This window comes from Anser cygnoides, chromosome 1, assembly GCF_040182565.1.
Source record: "Anser cygnoides isolate HZ-2024a breed goose chromosome 1, Taihu_goose_T2T_genome, whole genome shotgun sequence".
NCBI classification, from domain to species: Eukaryota; Metazoa; Chordata; class Aves; order Anseriformes; family Anatidae; genus Anser; species Anser cygnoides.
The window spans coordinates 14,487,826-14,506,274 of record NC_089873.1 but is presented as its reverse complement, the minus strand read 5'-3'; the positions used below and the strand labels follow the sequence as shown (position 1 = coordinate 14,506,274).

The following is an 18,449-nucleotide window of genomic DNA, read 5'->3' as shown; positions in this document are numbered from 1 at the left end:
AAATCAAAGTTTTGTAATATAAAATGTAAGTGAGGTTTGAAAATCTTGAAGTTTCTTCTGGTTACTTTTCGGCATGTTTGTTAGTGCTGTTAGCATTCAATCCTATAATTTCATAGTAATGCAGAAGTCTGCTCTCAATCACAATTTTGTTTCACTGCATGCATTAGAAATTGCTGGATCTCCATCAAAATACAGAACAGGGTTCTCTTGGGCCAGACTGGAGGCTTTAAATTGCTGTTGTGTGGAGTTGTGTCAGCAAGTACCGGAGGAGATGATGTGTTCTGAGTGAGTCACTAACTGCGTGGTGAGATGGAAGCTGAAGAGTTCGTAAGTTTTTTCATTATCGTTTGGTTTGTTGATATGACTTCAAAATGAAAGTCTTAAGGGAAGAAGCAATTACTAGAAATTACAAAATGTGCTATTTATGTTAAAGTTAAGGAGCAAAAAGTGTTTTGAAATATGAGGAAGGGGCAGTAACATTTATACTGTAGAAATAACTACATCCTTTCTCAGTATCTTTTTTCCTAGTTTTATGGGCTTCATGCAACTTAATTTGGGCAGATATGTCTAGTTATTGCTACTTACTGCTCCAGTGTTGCTGACATGGCTAGTTTATTTTTTGCAAAATCAGTTAAATATACTGTGTTTTGCTTAAGGCATATCATGTATTCTTTAAGGTTTCTTGTTTGGTGTTTTTTTAACAGTTTGAGTCAATTGTACCTCGTTGTCTTGGCATACTTCAGAACAGCGCTTGCTGATGTTGAACTGGAATCCGTAAACATAATTAAGACGGTGGTGGTGTTATGATGTAATTAGGTTCAGTAACGATATAAACACAAAAGGGAAATCTATTATCCACAAGAGATGCTAACCTCTCTTTCGTTGTCTGTCTGATTGTGGTTTGTCTGTTTGCAAGTTTTCTTGTAAGTGACTTGTTTTTTTTAAAGATGGGGGTTCTCGTTGTGAAAGATGCAAGTGTATGCTTCTTCCAAATAAAGTGACTAGCGAAAGACATGGTATGAGTACTCTGAATGATATTTCTACAGTAGACGTTTTTTAGAATGAGACTTCAGTTTTGAGGAATTCTATTTAATGGCTTCCAGCAAAGTGCATAGGTATAACGGCACATATAAATGTAGTATGTCTTTAGAAGTTTGTTGCATATAGCAGTAGTAACATATAACATTTAACTTAGCTGAGTATTGCTATTTTTTTTTTAATTTATTATTTTTTTTAACTAACGGGATGCTGAATTTTAAAATTCACCTAGGGTTCTCTTGCACTTGTTTGAGGTTGGTCTTAACACTTCAGTGCTCTTTTGTGGATGTTTTTTATTGCAGTCCTCACTGCTGTTACATGTGCAGTTTGCAAACTCGAAGCTAAATCGAAGCTTTAGCTAGAAGAAACAGCTGCTGACTGAGTAAAACTCTGGTTTTGATGAGCTGCATCAGTTTGTACCTACATGGACTGGTAACACCTATCTTCATCTCCTGTCTCTATCTTATTTTTATCCAGGCTGATGGTTATACCAGCCTTGCCCAAGGAAAGCTTGCTGCATCTCCCTCTAGGACTCATCAGTGCTGTGTTGGAGTTGTCCTCTGGGTTTTGAGGAGAGCAGCAGCAGTTGTCGCTTTCCCTCAGGATCTGACTGTGCTGCGTCTGAAAAGACCCGAGCCTGTGGCAGGCAAAATGAAAGGCCGGGGTCATCACCAACCTCTTTTGCATTCATACATCTTTGACTTCTAGGGCATTTTGTTAATTCCTGAAACTGGTGTCAGTTTCATTTCCCCGTGTTGTGCATGAGGTTACGGCTCAGAGATGAGCGGAGGTTTAGTTGGGATCATTCTTTACTTTTTTCACGTACTCTGGTTTACCTTTGAATGTCGCTTGTGCTCTCCTGGAATTCTTTGATGTTACAAAGGGAAACGGGAGTTGCTGTCAACCTTTGGCACGTGCTCGCTGTGCCCCAGCCTAGCACAGAGCGGTGCCGCAGGGAGTAATCGGCTGCCTGTAGCTGCTCGGGGCTGCTGGGGGAATCGGTCTTTGGTAGGACCTGGGTTAATGTGGAGAACGCTGGGGGTAGTGCTGGTGGAGCATGTCTCTTCTGTTTGCTTTCCTGCAGGAAGGTTTATCCCTGGCACAGAACCAAGTATCTAGAGAGCTAGCGATACCTTACGCTGTCCCAGCTGTCTTCTAGGTGGATGTTTCCTGGATTTCCGCTTGGCAAATCCTCTGACAGGATTTTGGTACTGGTCACGCTACAAGCTTACCCACATCACTCCCACATCCCACCGAACTACATAAAGTTTTGTATGAGGTTCCAACAGAAGGGCTGACCTCTACCTAACAGTTTTGTGACTGAAAGGAATGATCCTGCCCCTGGCACAGCTTTTTCACCTTGTGCTAAGTGTCCTGTCCTCTCTGCCCCCCGAGCTCACCACCAGTTTGCTGGCGCATCAGGTAAATGCTAGAGCCTGCATGATGGGAGTGAGGAGAGAGCACATGAGAGGGCAGTAATTGCATATTCCTTGACCTGCCAAGTGTTTTTTTTTCCTTTTTTTGTAGCAGTAACAATAACATTAACGTTTAGGTTTTAAAAACTTGCATAGGATTCTCTTGCACTTGTTCTAAGTCAGTCTTAACACTTCAGCATTGTTTTGTGGATTGTTTTTGTTTGTAGTCCTCACTATGATTATAACTGCAGTTTGCAAACCTTAGCACGTAGCTTAAAAGGAAATGTTGCAAATCACCGTCTGTGATTCAGCAGAAATTCTGACAAAAAAAAAAGAGAACATGTTAATCTAAATGGATACTTGTTTGTTTGTATGGAAAGAATGTGGCATATTTTTCAATATATTTAATGACCAAATGTCTTAATAGGATTTTTGCACAACTCTACATACTGAGATCCGTCCTAGTAAGGATTGAAAGTAAACCCAATCCTAGTAAGGACTGTGACTCTCCTCTGTCAGTAATTCTTCTAATGTCTACCTTCTCCATAGGCAGGCATTTCTTTCATCTTAATAAATGATTAGATAGTGAGATTTTCAGACTAGTGTACTGCTTAGATTTTGGGGATTTAATGCATATTAAAATAAGAACAGTAAGAAAAAATCATCAGGTATTCTTGGGTATGTGGTTCCCCTTCAAAAATTACCCAGTCAGCCACCACTTGAGTGCCAGCATAGAAGAGCTCAACTGCAGAGCACAGGATCTTTTGCCCTTGTAGAACCTTGTCAGTAAACTCCTTCCAGTTAGGGGGGATGAAAGTTAAGACTTGCATTTTCTTTTTGCTGGATCCTGGACATAAAATGTCCTGCTCTTCAGGAGAAGAAATGATTTTCCAATCAACTCTTTCCAAAAATGGCTGGGATAGCTGGCTAACCCAGCATTGTAACAGTTTCTGCTTTTTCAGTCTCTCTGCAGCATTAATTAATCCAGTATCTGTCTTATCTCCTATTTCACACATCAACAGCAACTATTAATCTGTGTAGTTAAGGCATTTAACTTACTGTCTCAGGAGTTCTTACTAGCAGCCGCGACCCTGTTAAGCTTTGTTAAACCATTTCCATTTTGTTTGACAAAGGTTCGAGAGTAGAGGCATTGATTTAAAAACAAGAATAAAAACAAACAAAAACTGGAAAGGCTCAAGGGGGCCATCAGTTCAGCATGTGTCTGGGGAACAATAATTATAATCCTCCAGAATAGGGGCTTCTTTCTTGAAAAGGGAAGAGAGGAAGGCTGGTGCTAACAACATCGATGGGCCCATGTTGGCTATGGAAGTCAAGTGAGGTTTCCATTAGTAGTTTAGCTGTAGGTTTATAACTAGTGTAGTATTTTTACCTGTGAACTTTGCACATATGGCACACCTTCTGTGATGCATTGCCAGTGTATTTCTAAGAATGAAAACATTGCTAAGGCAAGGCATTGGCCATCCGTTTAGAATGCGTATCAAGTAGTGATGTGCTCCCAGTGTAACGTCCTCCTTGGTTTATCATGCATGGCAACAAACAGTTACTTGTGGAGTGAGAAAAGGGGTTCTCATCTGTAATCAATGCCAAAGGTTTGTTTTAGACAAATCTTGGGGTGGAAAATTCTTCTAAATACTAACATAGTTCAAAAATAACATTAAAAATAGCCTTAAAAAGCTATATGGATTGAAAGAAAAAAACAACAAAGAAGCCCTAGAAAATAATCTTTGGAGGATCTTTGTCCATTTCAGTGATCTGGGTACACCAGCTGGGAGCTAGAGATCTAAATGCCATCAAAGGCTCATTTGAAAAATGAAAGCACCCATTATAGATCAAAACAGCTGTTTTAAGTTCACTGTGCCCAAAATCTGTTATGTTTTTGTTACAACAAAGATGCTTAAGCTTTAAAGTTAGGACAGTACATAACTGGATCATGCTAGTATGAAAAGACATCTGATCGTAGGCTTTGTAACCCCAGGAGACAGGGTTGCCTTGTTGATAGTCCTGTTGGGAGGCAGGAAAAGCATATTTGCAATTCAGCAAGCCTTTGACAAGGTGAGTTGGTGAGGGTGCTGGCATCTGATCTCCCTGGAGTGCTTTAAAAGAAAGAGGGACCTGAGAAATCAGGGTTCAGATATCAGGGACTAAAAATATTGCACGATTCCGTTCTTTTTTGAGAAGAAAGGCAACACCTGGCAAGGGAAGAGCTTTTTACCTTTGGCAGGCCGTTTCAACTCAAAATGGAGCCAATACCCATCTTTATAAACTTTTCACTGGTAGGTTCTCTACGTTATTAAAGCCAACAGCTGTTCAAAAACACTTCGTTGCCTCTTTATGATAATTTACAGTGCAGAATGTCTAATTAATCAGTTCAGTGTAGCTTGGTTAAGTTGACACTGAAGCCAAAGGAGAAGGCTGATGGTTTTCCAACAAGGCCATCCATACTGAATGGAGTATGAGAAGGTGCTGGGGTGTGTGTGGTTGTTTTGGTGTCATGGCAGGAGAAACGTAAGGGCCAGTACCCTGCGTTTGTTGTAATATGAGTTTTGTTCTTCATGAGAAGTCAGTAACGAACCACGTGTATTTACCCTTTAATTCATTAGTGCTGTGTGTGTTACTGCGTAGTTGTTGAGATGCTGTGTAAAAGTCAGTGGAGGAGATGCTTCCAAAGAGTGTAGTTTCACAGTTGGCCCCAGTCCACGTTTCAAGTCTCACCTTATCCTCAGCACTTACTCTTCCTGCTCATCGCTAGTGCTGGCACCAGTGTGCTTGATGCGCTCAGTTGGCTCGGGGTTTGATCAACCTGAAAATCGCTGCAGAGGAGCGGGGCGAGGGAGCGACAAGAGCACAGCTGCGGGCAGAAGGGATGCCTGGAAGTCTGTCAGACGTGAGCAGATGGCAGGGCAGTCCCTTGTGCTGGAAGCATCGACCTGGTCAGTTAAAAACAATTGTGAAGCTTTATTCTGACAGTTTCTTAAGAGATAATTCTAATAAATATCAGCATTATTATCAGTATTGGAGGAGTACTAGATCTACTGAGGTCATAGCTCAGTGCTGTAATAGGACCACAAGTAGAAGGTTGGGGATTATCAGGGAAGGAATAGTGAGCAGTGTGTAAATATATAGCGTCCCCAGTCTTGAATATTTCACTCTGTTCTGTTCTTTCCATCTCAGAATATAATTGAGATAAGTGATTGAGAGAAGTCACGTGGTTGATGGAGGGTGTGAAACAACTTCTGCACGTGGAATGGTAAGGCAGGCTAGGGATCTTCACGTTGGAATGGGAGTATCAATGGGGAGGTAAAATAAACCTTTATAAAATTGTGAGTGACACAAAAAGAGTAAATAAGAAATAATTTTTCACTGTTTCTTCCAATACAGGAAACTTGCAGGCAGTTTCTGAATAAACAAAAGGAAATAGTTCTTCAAATGTGGGTAGTTTAGTGTGTGGAAGGCCTTGCAACAGGATGTTAGTGTTAAATTTTCATCAGTGCAAGAGGTGACGGTCCGAGGTCTTCAATGTATAGAGAACTACCTCACTGAAGACTGTTAAATACCATCTGTGGTCCAAAAAGTCCCTATGGCAAATTACTGCGCATTGGGCAAGTAGTTGGCTACTGTCACATTTCCCTCATTGGGAGGATGGACATTTTAGCCACCGTCAGGAATAAGATAATGGTTTAGATGCAGCTTTGTTCTGACCCAGTGCAGCTGTTCTTCTGCTAGCTTTGTGTACTGTCAGGATACGTTTGATTTTTTTGATAAGCTTGAGTTGTAACATGAAAATGCCACAAGTAAATCTAGATATTCTTTTGCGGAGAACTAATGGACCATACTTGGCGCTTTATCACTTTTGAACTCTTCAGGCAAGAAAAGTATTTTTAGGATAAAATGTGTAACTATTGATTATTCTTCCTCTACTGGTAGGATAACAGTTCTGCTGTTTTGGAGTTGCATTGCAAGGCTAAATCATGTATCTAACTACGGAGCCTTGCAATTTCATTGGAATTTTTTTAAGAGCTTAGGCGGTGGAGATCACTCAATAAAGCCTAAGGTCTCGAGACAAGACAAAATGAGTGTGTGTTGGTTTTGGAAGTGATCAGACTATATAGTAAAATTAAAATAACAAACCTGATGTTCTTGTTCTAGCAAATAGTTCTGTAATAGTCCTTTATTGTTAAGAACATTTTGAAATGGTGAATGATAAGTTGTTGAAGCCATTTCGTGTGTTAAGCAAAAAGCCATAACTATTTTCTCCCTATTTATTATTATTTTGAAAATGCCATGTACAGAACAGAGAAGAAATAAACTTGTACCTTATTTTTGAAATGTATACAGAAGTTATGAAGGTGTTCTGAACTCTTCCCCTCCTACTCTCCAAAACGTTTTTGATTCTCTCATCCAGCTTTTTTCATGTTTTAAATAGAATTTCAAGTCTGGTATCTCCTCTGTTTTGCTGGAGGTTTTTCTGGATGAGTCAGATGTGCATTAGTAGTTCTCACTGTTTTAATTAAAGTGGCAGAGTTGCTGAATCCTTAACAAGCCAGACTGAGGTGGAGGGGACAACACAGAAAAAAACCCTCACATCTCATCTCGATTCTTAGGTTAATCATCCAGAGTGTCTTTAAAGTCATAATCACATAATTCTTTTAACCACCTACAGAATCTTCTAATGTAGACAGTAGTCTAATGTCTAAAGTAAGAACAAGCAAGAAAAACATTTAAATTTCATAATGATAATTTACAGGTTTTCAAACATTATAAAGAACATATAAAAGGGAGGGTGTATATTCTACACTTTTATGTTTTTAGGATATTAGGCAATAATCTGGTAAGCAGGTACAGGATAATTTTTGGTGTCGGTAACAAGGTAATCACAGTATACGTGAGGTAGATGCAAGATCATGGGGTTCACGCAGAACTGGACAAACCTTTTTCAGTACTTGCCTGTTTTTCAGGTTGATTTATGTGTGCATGGCATGCATTTTATATGTATTTTCGTAGAAATAGAAGAACTGGAACTGACACACAGGATCAGCGAAGTCAGTATATTATTTTGGGGTCCTTTTTTAATGCGAAGATAACCAAAACCAGAACTTTGTGTTGTTAAAAGAATGATAGGTCTTGGAAATTTTCAGTTCTGTTGTCCTCCGAATTTGACCAATTAACATTAACATCATTATATTAATGGCTTTAGGTTGCAATCCTGATTGTGAGTTGTTCTTAAAAATATATATATATAAAAATTTAATGATCCAGCAGGTCTTTTCTATTCTTTATTCAGTCTTTTGCTTCTGTACTAGTTGAGAAGTTTTAAGCTACCATATAACTTATTTCTACAGAAAAACAAGGCTCCATTTTTTATTTAGATAGATTCAACTGCTGCTTTCCTGTTTACTTAACTGGTATGTAAATTCCATTCTCTGGTGCTTACATATGGTAGCTGGCATCACATCTGCCTTGTCATGTGTGTGTTTTGGATCTTCTTGATGATTTTCCATCCTAGTTTCCACCTCTCACAGCTATTTGGCTTGAATTTTGCAACTTAGCTTCAGTCTTTGTTTGCCTTAGTACTGCCGTGAGATCTTTAGTTGCACCCATGTGCTTATTTGTTTGCTGTACCTTTGGCTGTAAGAACTTTATAGGTAATGTATTGTGCAGAAATACAGCAATCTTGTTCTTATATTAAATTACAGGATTTAGGTGATATATGAGCCTAGGTTCAATCAGAATATCAACAAATCATTAAAAAAGTGCTATTGATTTTTAAAAGGAAATGCTGGAAGCTACTAGCCATGTTCAGTGATACTCTATCTACAGAGAGGTCTAGAGCTTTAGCAATGTTTTAAAATGCTGAAAATCATCTTTGTTTAAAAATAAGTTATAAGTCCTTTTTTGTAGCAAAATTAGAAGGCACTTTTATATGGTTAGTAGTGAAATTTTGACACCATTCAGATTAGTGAAAAATTATATTTTCCACAGAAAATGCTGGTTTATTCAACTTACTCATCTTGTCTGGAACTGGTCAGTTTTTTCTTTACAAAGCAGAGGTGATTGCTGTAAACTTAAGGAAATCAAAGATTCCTTAAAAACTTCTGGACAAGTTTTTAATACTTTTGATACATCTTCTCGGTTTTTTTTTGTTTGTTTGTTTTGTTTTGTTTTTAAAGTAGACAACCCATTTTGGGGTCTGTAAAGGCCAAAAAAAATCTCAAAAGCTTATAAAATTGTAATTTCATTAATACTTTCTTGAACCTAGGTTTGTTTGGCAAGCTGGGTTTAAAAGATGTATAAACTAGATGTAGTATATATAAGTAAAAGAAGGTTGTGGAGGAACCACCATGCACAGTTTTTCTGTGTGGGATATCTGTGACTTCTGGAATTCTGTGAATGCCAGCTATGCCTCTACTTTTTCTCCACGCTTAATAGAAAAACAGATTATGTGCTTTCTTTGTTAACTCCCCTCTTGGAAAGCGAAGTAAAAGCATAGTGAAAGTGCGAAAATCTGTTGTAATTAGAAACTAGAAATAAATATTAAGGCAAACTTAGACTTGAATGTCACTTCGGGTTTTCTTGAGTCTGGCTTTTTTTAGATGCTCTTTAGGTGAACAGTTCCTTGTGGTCTGCTAAGGAGAGTTTTTGTTCACCACTGTGTAACTGCAGCAACTGCTGCGCCTTGAATATAACACCCACTGGTCTATTTTTTTATTATTTTTAAGTCTGAATGGCAGTTCATGAACAGTGCTGAAGAGTAAGGTTGCACTCAGCTGGACCAATCTGCAATTTCAGAGACAGGTGGTTTGACTTTGGGTTTAGGGTATTGTGCAAGTTATTTAAGTCTGAACTGCAGCTTTTCCCTTCTGTCAGAAGGGAGAAAAAAATCTTCATAAAAATATCTTTTAATTCATTGTGTTTCATTAGACACTTTCTCACAAAATTCAAAGTTATTTTTAACTGTTTTTCCACAGAGTGTTCTACAGCATTGTTATACAGAACCTCCTCTCTGCTAGCTGTCAGGCCCTGCCAGTGATGCTTTATTTTAACAAGAACCCTTTTGATTCTGGAGAGAGTACGATATATTGGCAAGTGACTTGAGCTCTAGGCTTTGTTTGGTATTACTGTACAGACATTCAGTAACTCTATCCGTGTCTAGAGAATGCAATGATCCTCTTTCTTATGAGAAAATTTTTGTCCGAGTACAAAATGAAAGTCTAAATTGGATGCTTTCACATTATATTTGAGTAATTTTCTTTGTGCCTTGCTACAGTAGTTTCCCTCCCTTCATTTCATAATTTAAGAAAGGATCCATAGCACAAGGAATAGGTCCTTCAGAAGGACCCATCAGCTTTTTACATTCAAAGGTGGCATCTCTGTTTTTCAGCTAAAGCTCCCTGGTTGTATTGAGAAGGCTCCAAATACCCGTAGTGCTTTGACCTTACCATGCAGGTGGAGATGTTATGAGAAGAATTCTTTCAAAAGCGCCCCTGACGGTGTTTCTGGTGTGTAGCCCAGGCAGGCTGTATCATCACACCCAGGAATATCTGAGCCTAGAGCTGGCAGTACCATCAGTACGTATCAGCTCAGGCACTCTCACATACACCGCACTCTTCAGAAATTCCTGGGGCCCTGTGCTGGCCAGGAGTGGGGAGACCTCAGGCCCTGGAGGAGCTGGTGCAGCTGTGCTGAGTGGAGAATAGTGGACAAAAGAGGACAGTGCTGAGAATATGGTTGCAAGAAATATTTTAATAAAAGGTTGATTCTGTTCTTGGTAAGACTTATTTCCATGTATCTTTGGGCCTTTATTACTTTAACAACTCTATGGTGCACTGGTCATTGTAGACTTAAGTCCTGTAATAAGTGCTGGGTGAATGTTTTGCATTTTGAGGTTTGACCATCTATTTAAAGTTTCCATAAAATGGTTCTTCATCCTGCCAGAGTAACCTGGCCTGTTCTAATTATCTGATTATTTGCTGTGTTTCCAAAGTATTGTAAATTATTTGGAAACAGTAATGCAGATAAAAGGTTAACAGCTGTTTGTATTATGTTTTAGACTTGAGCCTTTTTGAAGGATGGCCTACTATGGCCTTTCAAGTTGAGTTGGGAGAGGAGTATGCCTACATCTATCAGCTTCTGGTGTGGATTAGATCCTGTGTTCAGATGTGTTTTGATGTAACTATGCTCCCTGTCCTGGAAGGATCGAGGGCACGTTCTGCTGGTTTGGAAGCAGACTTGCAAAACTGTCACTTACTGTTCTATTCATACCCTCTTGCAGAAGTAATTTTTAAAATTTACTGCCCTTTTTGCATGCTTATTTTAGGAGGGTAGTTTTGCAAAACATGGCCTTCTTTGTTTTGGACTGGTGATTGATGTGTAAAAATGGGATCTGCAGAGCATATTTTTACGGGAAAAAAAATGGTTGCAATTTTGTTTTTTATTTTTTTGATATTCTTCCAAAGACCTACATTCCAGATTTCAATCTCTTGATTTAGAAGGAAAATACAGAAGAACACTTTGTTTGTTGGCATGTTCTTTCTTTTTGACCTTAAGCATTTAACTTCGTGCAGAGGCATTTGTCCAGTCTTAACAGTCATTTATGCAGCAGTATATTTAATGACACAATTATTAGGTGTCCTTTTCATTTCCATTATGGTGATTTTTAGCTTGCACAAGCGGGAAGCAGTAGTCTGACTTAAGATCATGCAAGTGTACAGTTTAAAAAAATATATTAAAAATTTGAATTTCTATATTTAGCTAATTTATGTGGGTTACCTGGTGTGTAGTTCCTCATCATTATTTGATCTTAGATAGAAGAAAGAAATTAACAGAAGGACTGTTATTTTATTTTCAGCTGTAGTCTAAATAAAACTACAGAATAATTAAATAGAAGATGTGTTTCTACTACCTGCAAATTTTTATGTAGTGTGCTTGGCAAATCTGGGGTCTTTTTGCAAGAGTTTTAACAGGTTAGGCAGCCTGTTCATTTTTAGAACTGATCCTTCCCATGAGAGAATTACGTCCCATGAGTACATTTCTTCTAGTCTCTTTCAAAGTGCAGAGTAATTTAACTGGGGAAAAAAAAAAAAAGCATCTGAGCATTGCAGGCATTGTAGGGATTTCTAAGTCTATATCCATAAACCTTTTTTAGGCATGGAATCATATGCTCAGTTATTTAGCCTTGCAGAACTGTCACAAGCTGGGAAAATAATACAAAAAATCCAGAAACTCATTTCATGTATGTTGCTACGGCAATATTCTTCTGCATAAAGAAAAATATGGCTTTACAGGTCTTATCCATTGCCTTGTTTTCTGTCATGCTCCCTTCATCGCTGCAAATTCAGCCAGAGCAGCCTGTACCTGCCTTTCAGGTGGGACCTCTGCTGTGGTATGGGTAGGAGAACGCTTCGAGTTTGATCTCCTGCTTTCTTGATATGTAGCATCATACATCTAGGTTCTGATTTTCTTGAAAGAATTAACAAATTGACGTATGCAAAACTGCAGTTAGTTGAGCATGGGGAGTAACAGAGTGCAACAAGCAAGTTATTTTTTCCACTGTTTCCAGGTTTTCCAAAGGAGCCATTCCTTTACAAGCCTAACTGCTGCGAGTTTTAAATTAGCAGGAAAATCCCTCCTAAGCCAGAATGTGCTTGTTATTTGTATAACAAGTATGCTGAAGAAAATTGAAAGCTTTGCATTTCCCTCAGACTTGCTTTAAGATATTTTTGTGTTTCTTAGAGGACATCTAGAGTAATTTCTCACCCTACGTAAGCCTTTCATACATATATGAAAGGCCTATGACTGAGGGCCTTTTCCCCAGCATTTGTGTGACCCTAATATCCTAGATTTGTTTTGTAAAGAACAAATAATAGGTTTTTTTTTTTTTTTTTTTAATTTCAATATGAAGTCTATAGAATCCTAGAATGGTTTAGGTTGTAAGGGACCTTAAAGATCATCTTATTCCAACCCCCCTGGAGTGGGCTTGACACCTCCCACCAGACCAGGTTGCCCAAAGTCCTATCCAACCTGTTCCACTGCCTCACCACCCTCACAGTAAAGGATTTCTTCCTTATCTAATCTAAATCTACCCTCTTTGAGTTTAAAGCCATTCCCCCTTGCCCTATCACTACACCCCCTGACAAAGAGTCCCTCCCCAGCTTTCCTGTAGGCCCCCTTTAGGCACTGGCAGGCCGCTGTAAGATCTCCTCGGAGCCTTCTCTTCTCCAGGCTGAACAACCGCAACTCCCTCAGCCTGTCCTCACAGAAGAGGTGCTCCAACCCCTTGATCATCCTTGTGGCCCTCCCCTGGACTTGCTCCAACAGGTCCATGTCTTTTTTTATGTTTGGGCCCCAGAGCTGAATGTGTCTCAGGATGGTGTCTCATGAGGGCAGAGCAGAGGGGCACAATCCCCTCCCTCACCCTGCTGGTCACACTTCTGTTGATGCAGCCCAGGACACGGTTGGCTTTCTGGGCTGCAAGTGCGCATTGCTGGGTCATACTGACCTCATCAACCAACAACCCCAGGCCCTTCTCCTCAGGGCTGCTATCAGTTAATTCTCCTCCTGGTGCAGGACCTTGCCCTTGGCCTTGTTGAACCTCATGAGGTAGCACAGGCCCACCTCTCAGGCCTGCCCAGGTCCCTCTGGATGGCATCCCTTCCCTCCTGCATGTCGGCTGCACCACACAGCTTGGTGTCATCAGCAGACTTGGTGAGGGTGCGCTCGATCCCACTGTCCATGTCACCGGCAAAGGTGTTAAACAACGCCAGTCCCAGTACCCTCTGAGGAACTTCATTTGTCACTGGTCTCCACCTGGATGTTGTGCTGTTGACTGCAACTCTTTGAGTACCACCATCCAGCCAATTCCTTACCCACCGAGTGGTCCATCCATCAAATCCCTGTCTCTCCAGTTTAGAAACAAGGATATCATAGGGGACAGTGCCAAATGCTTTGCACAAGTCCAGGTAGATGACTTCAGTTGCTCTTCCGTTATCCAGCAATACTGTAATCCCATCATACGAGGCCACAAAATTTGTCAGGCACTATCTTCATGTGTTTTGCATTGCACCATGCAAATTACTGCCGTAGTTCTGTAAAGTTCATGGGGCAGACTTGCTTTCTGGTTCCTGAGAACTCCCTTGAACTGAATAAAATTCTGTTATAAAATCTAAGGATGCTTATGTCATCTACAAAATGAATTGGATTATTTTTTACTTTCAGCATATCTAAGGGACGGAGCTGTGCTACAGTTCTTAAGCCCAGAAATGTTTAGGTGTCTGTGTCTCAAATCTGCTTTTTGAAAAGGAAAAAGATGCGTGTTTAAGATAGTCTGTTACTATCTTGTGTGTGTGTGCTCCATTGCTTCTGTATGTGTGCGTTCTCATATTTTTGTTTCATTACAGTACTCAGAATGATACTGTATTCTGGTCCTTACTTTACATGCTACCAATGAAGCTTTTAGAAACTGTTTTGTCAGTTTTTCTTCCATAGACTGTTGTTTCATTGGCTGTAATAGATGTTGGAAAAATTTCGGAAGTGTTTCCTGAAACATTTTATCCCTGTTTAGAGTCTCCTAATTTGTCATACAAAGTACTTTGAATTTAATGTGCTATTTACTGTTTTTATTTTTTTCATTTTCATGCAAGGGCCATCTCTACAAAGGTGTTTAACTTAAGTAATAAGGCATTAACTTAAGCAAAAGAAAAGTAGAAGATAAGAGTACAACAAAGTGAAGGTGCCTTGGCTGTCTTAAGAGCCAGAAAGTCCATTCTCTACCTATTAAATAGCAGGGTCACACTAAAGCTACGTGGAGAATCCTTAGCACTGTGGAGGATGTCAGAGGAGAACCTCTGCTGACAGAGATTTTGGTTGCTCTTCTGTGGTTCTGCTCACAATCATCACGTCGCACCCTCACTGCTGCCATTTCATGCGACTTGGAGCAGCCGCATCATGGCTGCAGAAATGTCAAACTCATAGTTGCGTGTAATTCTGCAAGAGCAAGGATTTTGTATGCAAAATAACACCATTCAGCAAACTGAATGCTTGTGACTTAACCAGCCTGTTCCTCGCAAAAGGGAAACTTTTGTCTACCCTTGACACTTCCATTTTTAGGAAGATTGTGATTATCTTCAACAGGGATAATATACTGCATAACGAAGTATTAAACACTTGCCATAGAAAAATGCTCGAAATAAATGGCAAAAAAAAAGAGGAACACAGTCTGAAGGGGCAAACCAATGTAGCTTTTTTTGTCTTAGTTGAGGCAAAATCTTTGGACTTGTTAACTCCATTGTTTTTACTTTTTTAAACTCCATTTATTTTGATCTCCATGCTTTAACCAAAAGCCTGTCTTCAGCTCAAAACCTGGCAAGAAAACATGAGCTGTCATATTTCTGATGTCTCTGTTTTCCTTTAATTGATATAAATACTTCTTCTTAGCAGAGTCAGAAAATACACAGGAAATAAATGAATGTATCTTCCTGTTTATGTCTTATGACTGTTGTCTGTTCTCATTGGGATAGGTCATCTGAAGGCTATGTGCTGGGAGGCTAAAGTTGGCAGCGAGCAGAACCTTGAAGATGCACAGGAAAGTTTTCCTGTAAGCTAAATTTCTTCTGGCTTAGAAGAAATTACGTTTTACTTATGTTTTACTTTGTGGATTGAAAAAAAAGAAAAGGAGCTTAAAAAGTACTTTAAACCCACATTATTATAATAATTTTGCTTCTAGTCATTGAAACTCTGATTATTAGGCAGTAGCTTTGGGATCCATTTCAACTCCATGTAGTTCAGCAAATGCTAGCATATAAGGTAGTATGGTGCTGTTTCCAGTGGGACCTGACAGTAGGAAAAATACCTTTAAGGCAAAGTCAGAGCAAACTGCCTGAGGTTTCCTGTGAAATTTAAGTGCCAACTGGCATTTTATATTAAAAAAGTTTGTACTTTAAGGATTAATTCCCATTCATTTTGTTATTTTTTGTATATATTACAGTCGTCTTACACTTTCACCTAGTTGATCTTAAACTTCTTCATACTGTTGACATGAATGCAATGCATAAAATATATGCATCCTCCACATGTGGAGGAAGATACGTTTTTTGTGGAAGATATTCTGAGCCCCGTTGTACTACCTTTCTGAACAAAGATCAATATAACACTAGAGTTCTTGTTTGCTAAAATGAGCAGCTGCTTTCAAACTAAAACTGTTACATATTCATTTTAGAGATCTCAAGCATTCATAAAAATATTTTGCTTATTTTTTATTTAATGGTATGCAGTTAAAATAGCAGGCACCTCTATGAATAACAATTTGTACAGAAACAGATGAAGGGAAAGTGTTTTTTTTTTTTAAATGTTACTCTGTTGAATTGCAGCCTTCTACTATTTTGTTGGGTCTTTATTTGAATATATTCTTATCAGTTGAGTAACACTAAATAAATACAATGACAAAGGCCGGGTCTCCTATGCAATCATAATAATGAAATGAAACATTACTCTGTAAAATTCAATAAATATTTAAATATATTGTCCTGCTACAAACATATGGATGAGTTTTATTAATTTATAAATTGCTTGAAGCAGCTACTGTTTTCTCTAGACTGCTTAGTCAAAATCTGCTGTAAGCTCTGAGCTGTGTGTCCTGTGCTGGCTGAGATGATTCTATAGTTTTACAAATAGATAACAATGCAGCCTGTGCAGTTGTTATTAAAATTATTCTCATCTACCTTTACATTTCATCACTGTACTATCTTTTAGTGCCACTTTTACCAGAGAAGGATTGTTTTCCTGGTCAAAGCTTAATTCTGTAAAATGTTCAGTTCATTTTAGTCATGTTCTGGGAATATAACCTTTTAGTTATCACTGAAATTTACAGTTGTGTGATGGGACTATTTAATTTTGTCCCCAACTAATAAAAAGCATAATTATTTTAATATAACATTCATCATTCATCTGAAATTAAATACCTGTCTTACTACTTACCCAGTGTTTAATTGCCCCTTTTCCTCTGTCATGGTAGAGGGAGTTTAGGACAACTAGATTTCTAGTGGTCTCCTTACATTACTGTATTAGGTAAGGGACATTTTATCTTTCTGACGTATGGCTTCAAATGTGTAATGATGAGCACTATTCCCCTCTTTCAGTTTAATCTTTAGTATCTAAGATTTTCATGCCAATGTTTTCTTCCTGTTTTGGCAATGACAATTACTTCTTCTTTATACATGAATTTCTGTGGATATGATAACTACCTTAAAGTCACTGGTTGTATTGATAAATTGTCTATGTTCTTTTCAAGCTAGATGGAACCCTGGGTAGTATCTCTGAGGCAAAGATAAGATTATCTTGAAGAGCGTGTCTTATTTGCATTATTTTTCAACGTGTGTGTTTTGTGATGCTGTCTGATGCTAACTAAAGCAGAGCAAGAGTCTATGTATTATTTTGGTAAATATTTTTAATTTCAGATCTCTTTACAGTAAAATCTCATTTATTTAAACTTTGAGATACATAATTATTTTTATATAAAACGATATTTTAAAAGGAAATGTCATTTCCTTTTAGAACTACTGATTAATCTACTTCTATTCAAAGAAGTAATAACTCATACCATAATCACACTCTCATTAGAAAATAATTAGGCAGTTCTGGAGAGCCCCAGTCTTGTGAGCTAGTCATAGACTTAGGATGTCAAAAACAAGCAAAAACCTGCAATCAAAACTAGTTTCTTGTTTTCCTGAAAATATGAAAAAGCTTATTTTTTTTGTTATCTGGTGGAAGCGTATGCATTTCTTATTTCCCTTTTCAGTATGATGGTTCTTCGTTTAAAAAGCTCCTTCAAGCTTAGTTCATTACGTTCCTATCAGCGTTTTGCCTTTTCAGCCTGATGGTTCTTGGTCAAAAAGCTCCCTCAAGCATAGTTCAGTATGTTCACACCAACATTTAGTATGGCAAAGTGTCAAATGAGATTCAGTGTTAGTGATACATATTGAAAAGTAATCCTAACTTTTCATATAAAATAATGGATTCTGAGGTGATATTTATTTAGGGAACTGACACTGAAGCAGGTGTTTCATGAAAGAATCAGCCTTATGTTCAATAACAGTTTAAAGAAGCAAAACCATGATAAGGAACAAAGAAGGAGATGACAAAGAACAAAATATCATTATGCCAGAATAAGCCCATCACGCATTGCCTGTACGGCATACAAAGGGTATGGCACGACAAGGTTTGGGAAGAGTGGAGGGGAGGATCTTGAATTATGGAGCAGCTTTCCTGTAAGGAACGACAGAACTGAGTAGGACTTTTCAAGACTGAAAAACAGATGGCAGAGGGGGATACAGTAGATGTCTATTAAATTGTGAGCCAGGGAGAGGGTGACTGCAGAATGACTGTTCAGACACTTTCAGTGCAAGAATCAAGGGATGTCAACTGAAGCTATGAGATGGCAGCTGCAGAGCAAACAAAACAAGGTGATTCTTTGGAAAAGGTGTAATTATGCTCTGGAATTTCATGTCATGCGGATGCTGTAAGCTTCCACGTGCTCAAGGGGGAATTGGGTAGACTTGTGCAATAAATGTGAGTTGGGAGATACTAAATATATAGCGGTCCCATCTGGCGGTCTCAGAGGTGCTGTTTGTTGGAGACCAGGAGACTGCCTGGGGGAAGAAGGAACTTTGTACTCAGCTTTTCCCATGGACATCTGCACAGGGCTGTTTCTCAGATAAAGGATACTGGTGTTATGTAGATCTTTGATATGTCCTACCAGAGCCCTTCTGATACCATTGCACTCAAGTTCTTGGGTCTACTCCTTTTCCATAGGATTTCTGTTTCAGGAAGGATAATTTGTTCTAGCTAATGTTTGCAACTTAAATATTTTATCTGGAAAAAAAAAGCTATATAGGTGAGAGAGACAGTAAGATTTAACTCTAGCAATAGGCTTTGAGTATTGACTTATGATATAGGCTAGAACAACATATTTGAAGTAAAATTTAT

The 18,449-nt window shown here is 38.7% G+C and overlaps 1 protein-coding gene across 7 annotated transcripts in view; it reads left to right on the top strand.

Annotated features, from left to right (window-relative positions):
- SRPK2 (SRSF protein kinase 2) overlaps window positions 1-18,449 on the top strand; it is a 144,949-nt gene that overhangs the window by 67,468 nt on the left and 59,032 nt on the right. Inside the window, exon 1 of one of the 7 annotated variants that reach the window (XM_048068459.2) lies at window positions 15,029-15,063. The exons of the other annotated variants lie outside the window; for them this stretch is intronic. Within the exon in view, the coding sequence (XP_047924416.1) occupies window positions 15,044-15,063 (20 nt within the window). The 5' untranslated portion in view covers window positions 15,029-15,043. Of the gene's footprint in view, window positions 1-15,028; window positions 15,064-18,449 lie in introns of those variants that run through there. 7 annotated transcript variants of the gene reach the window in all.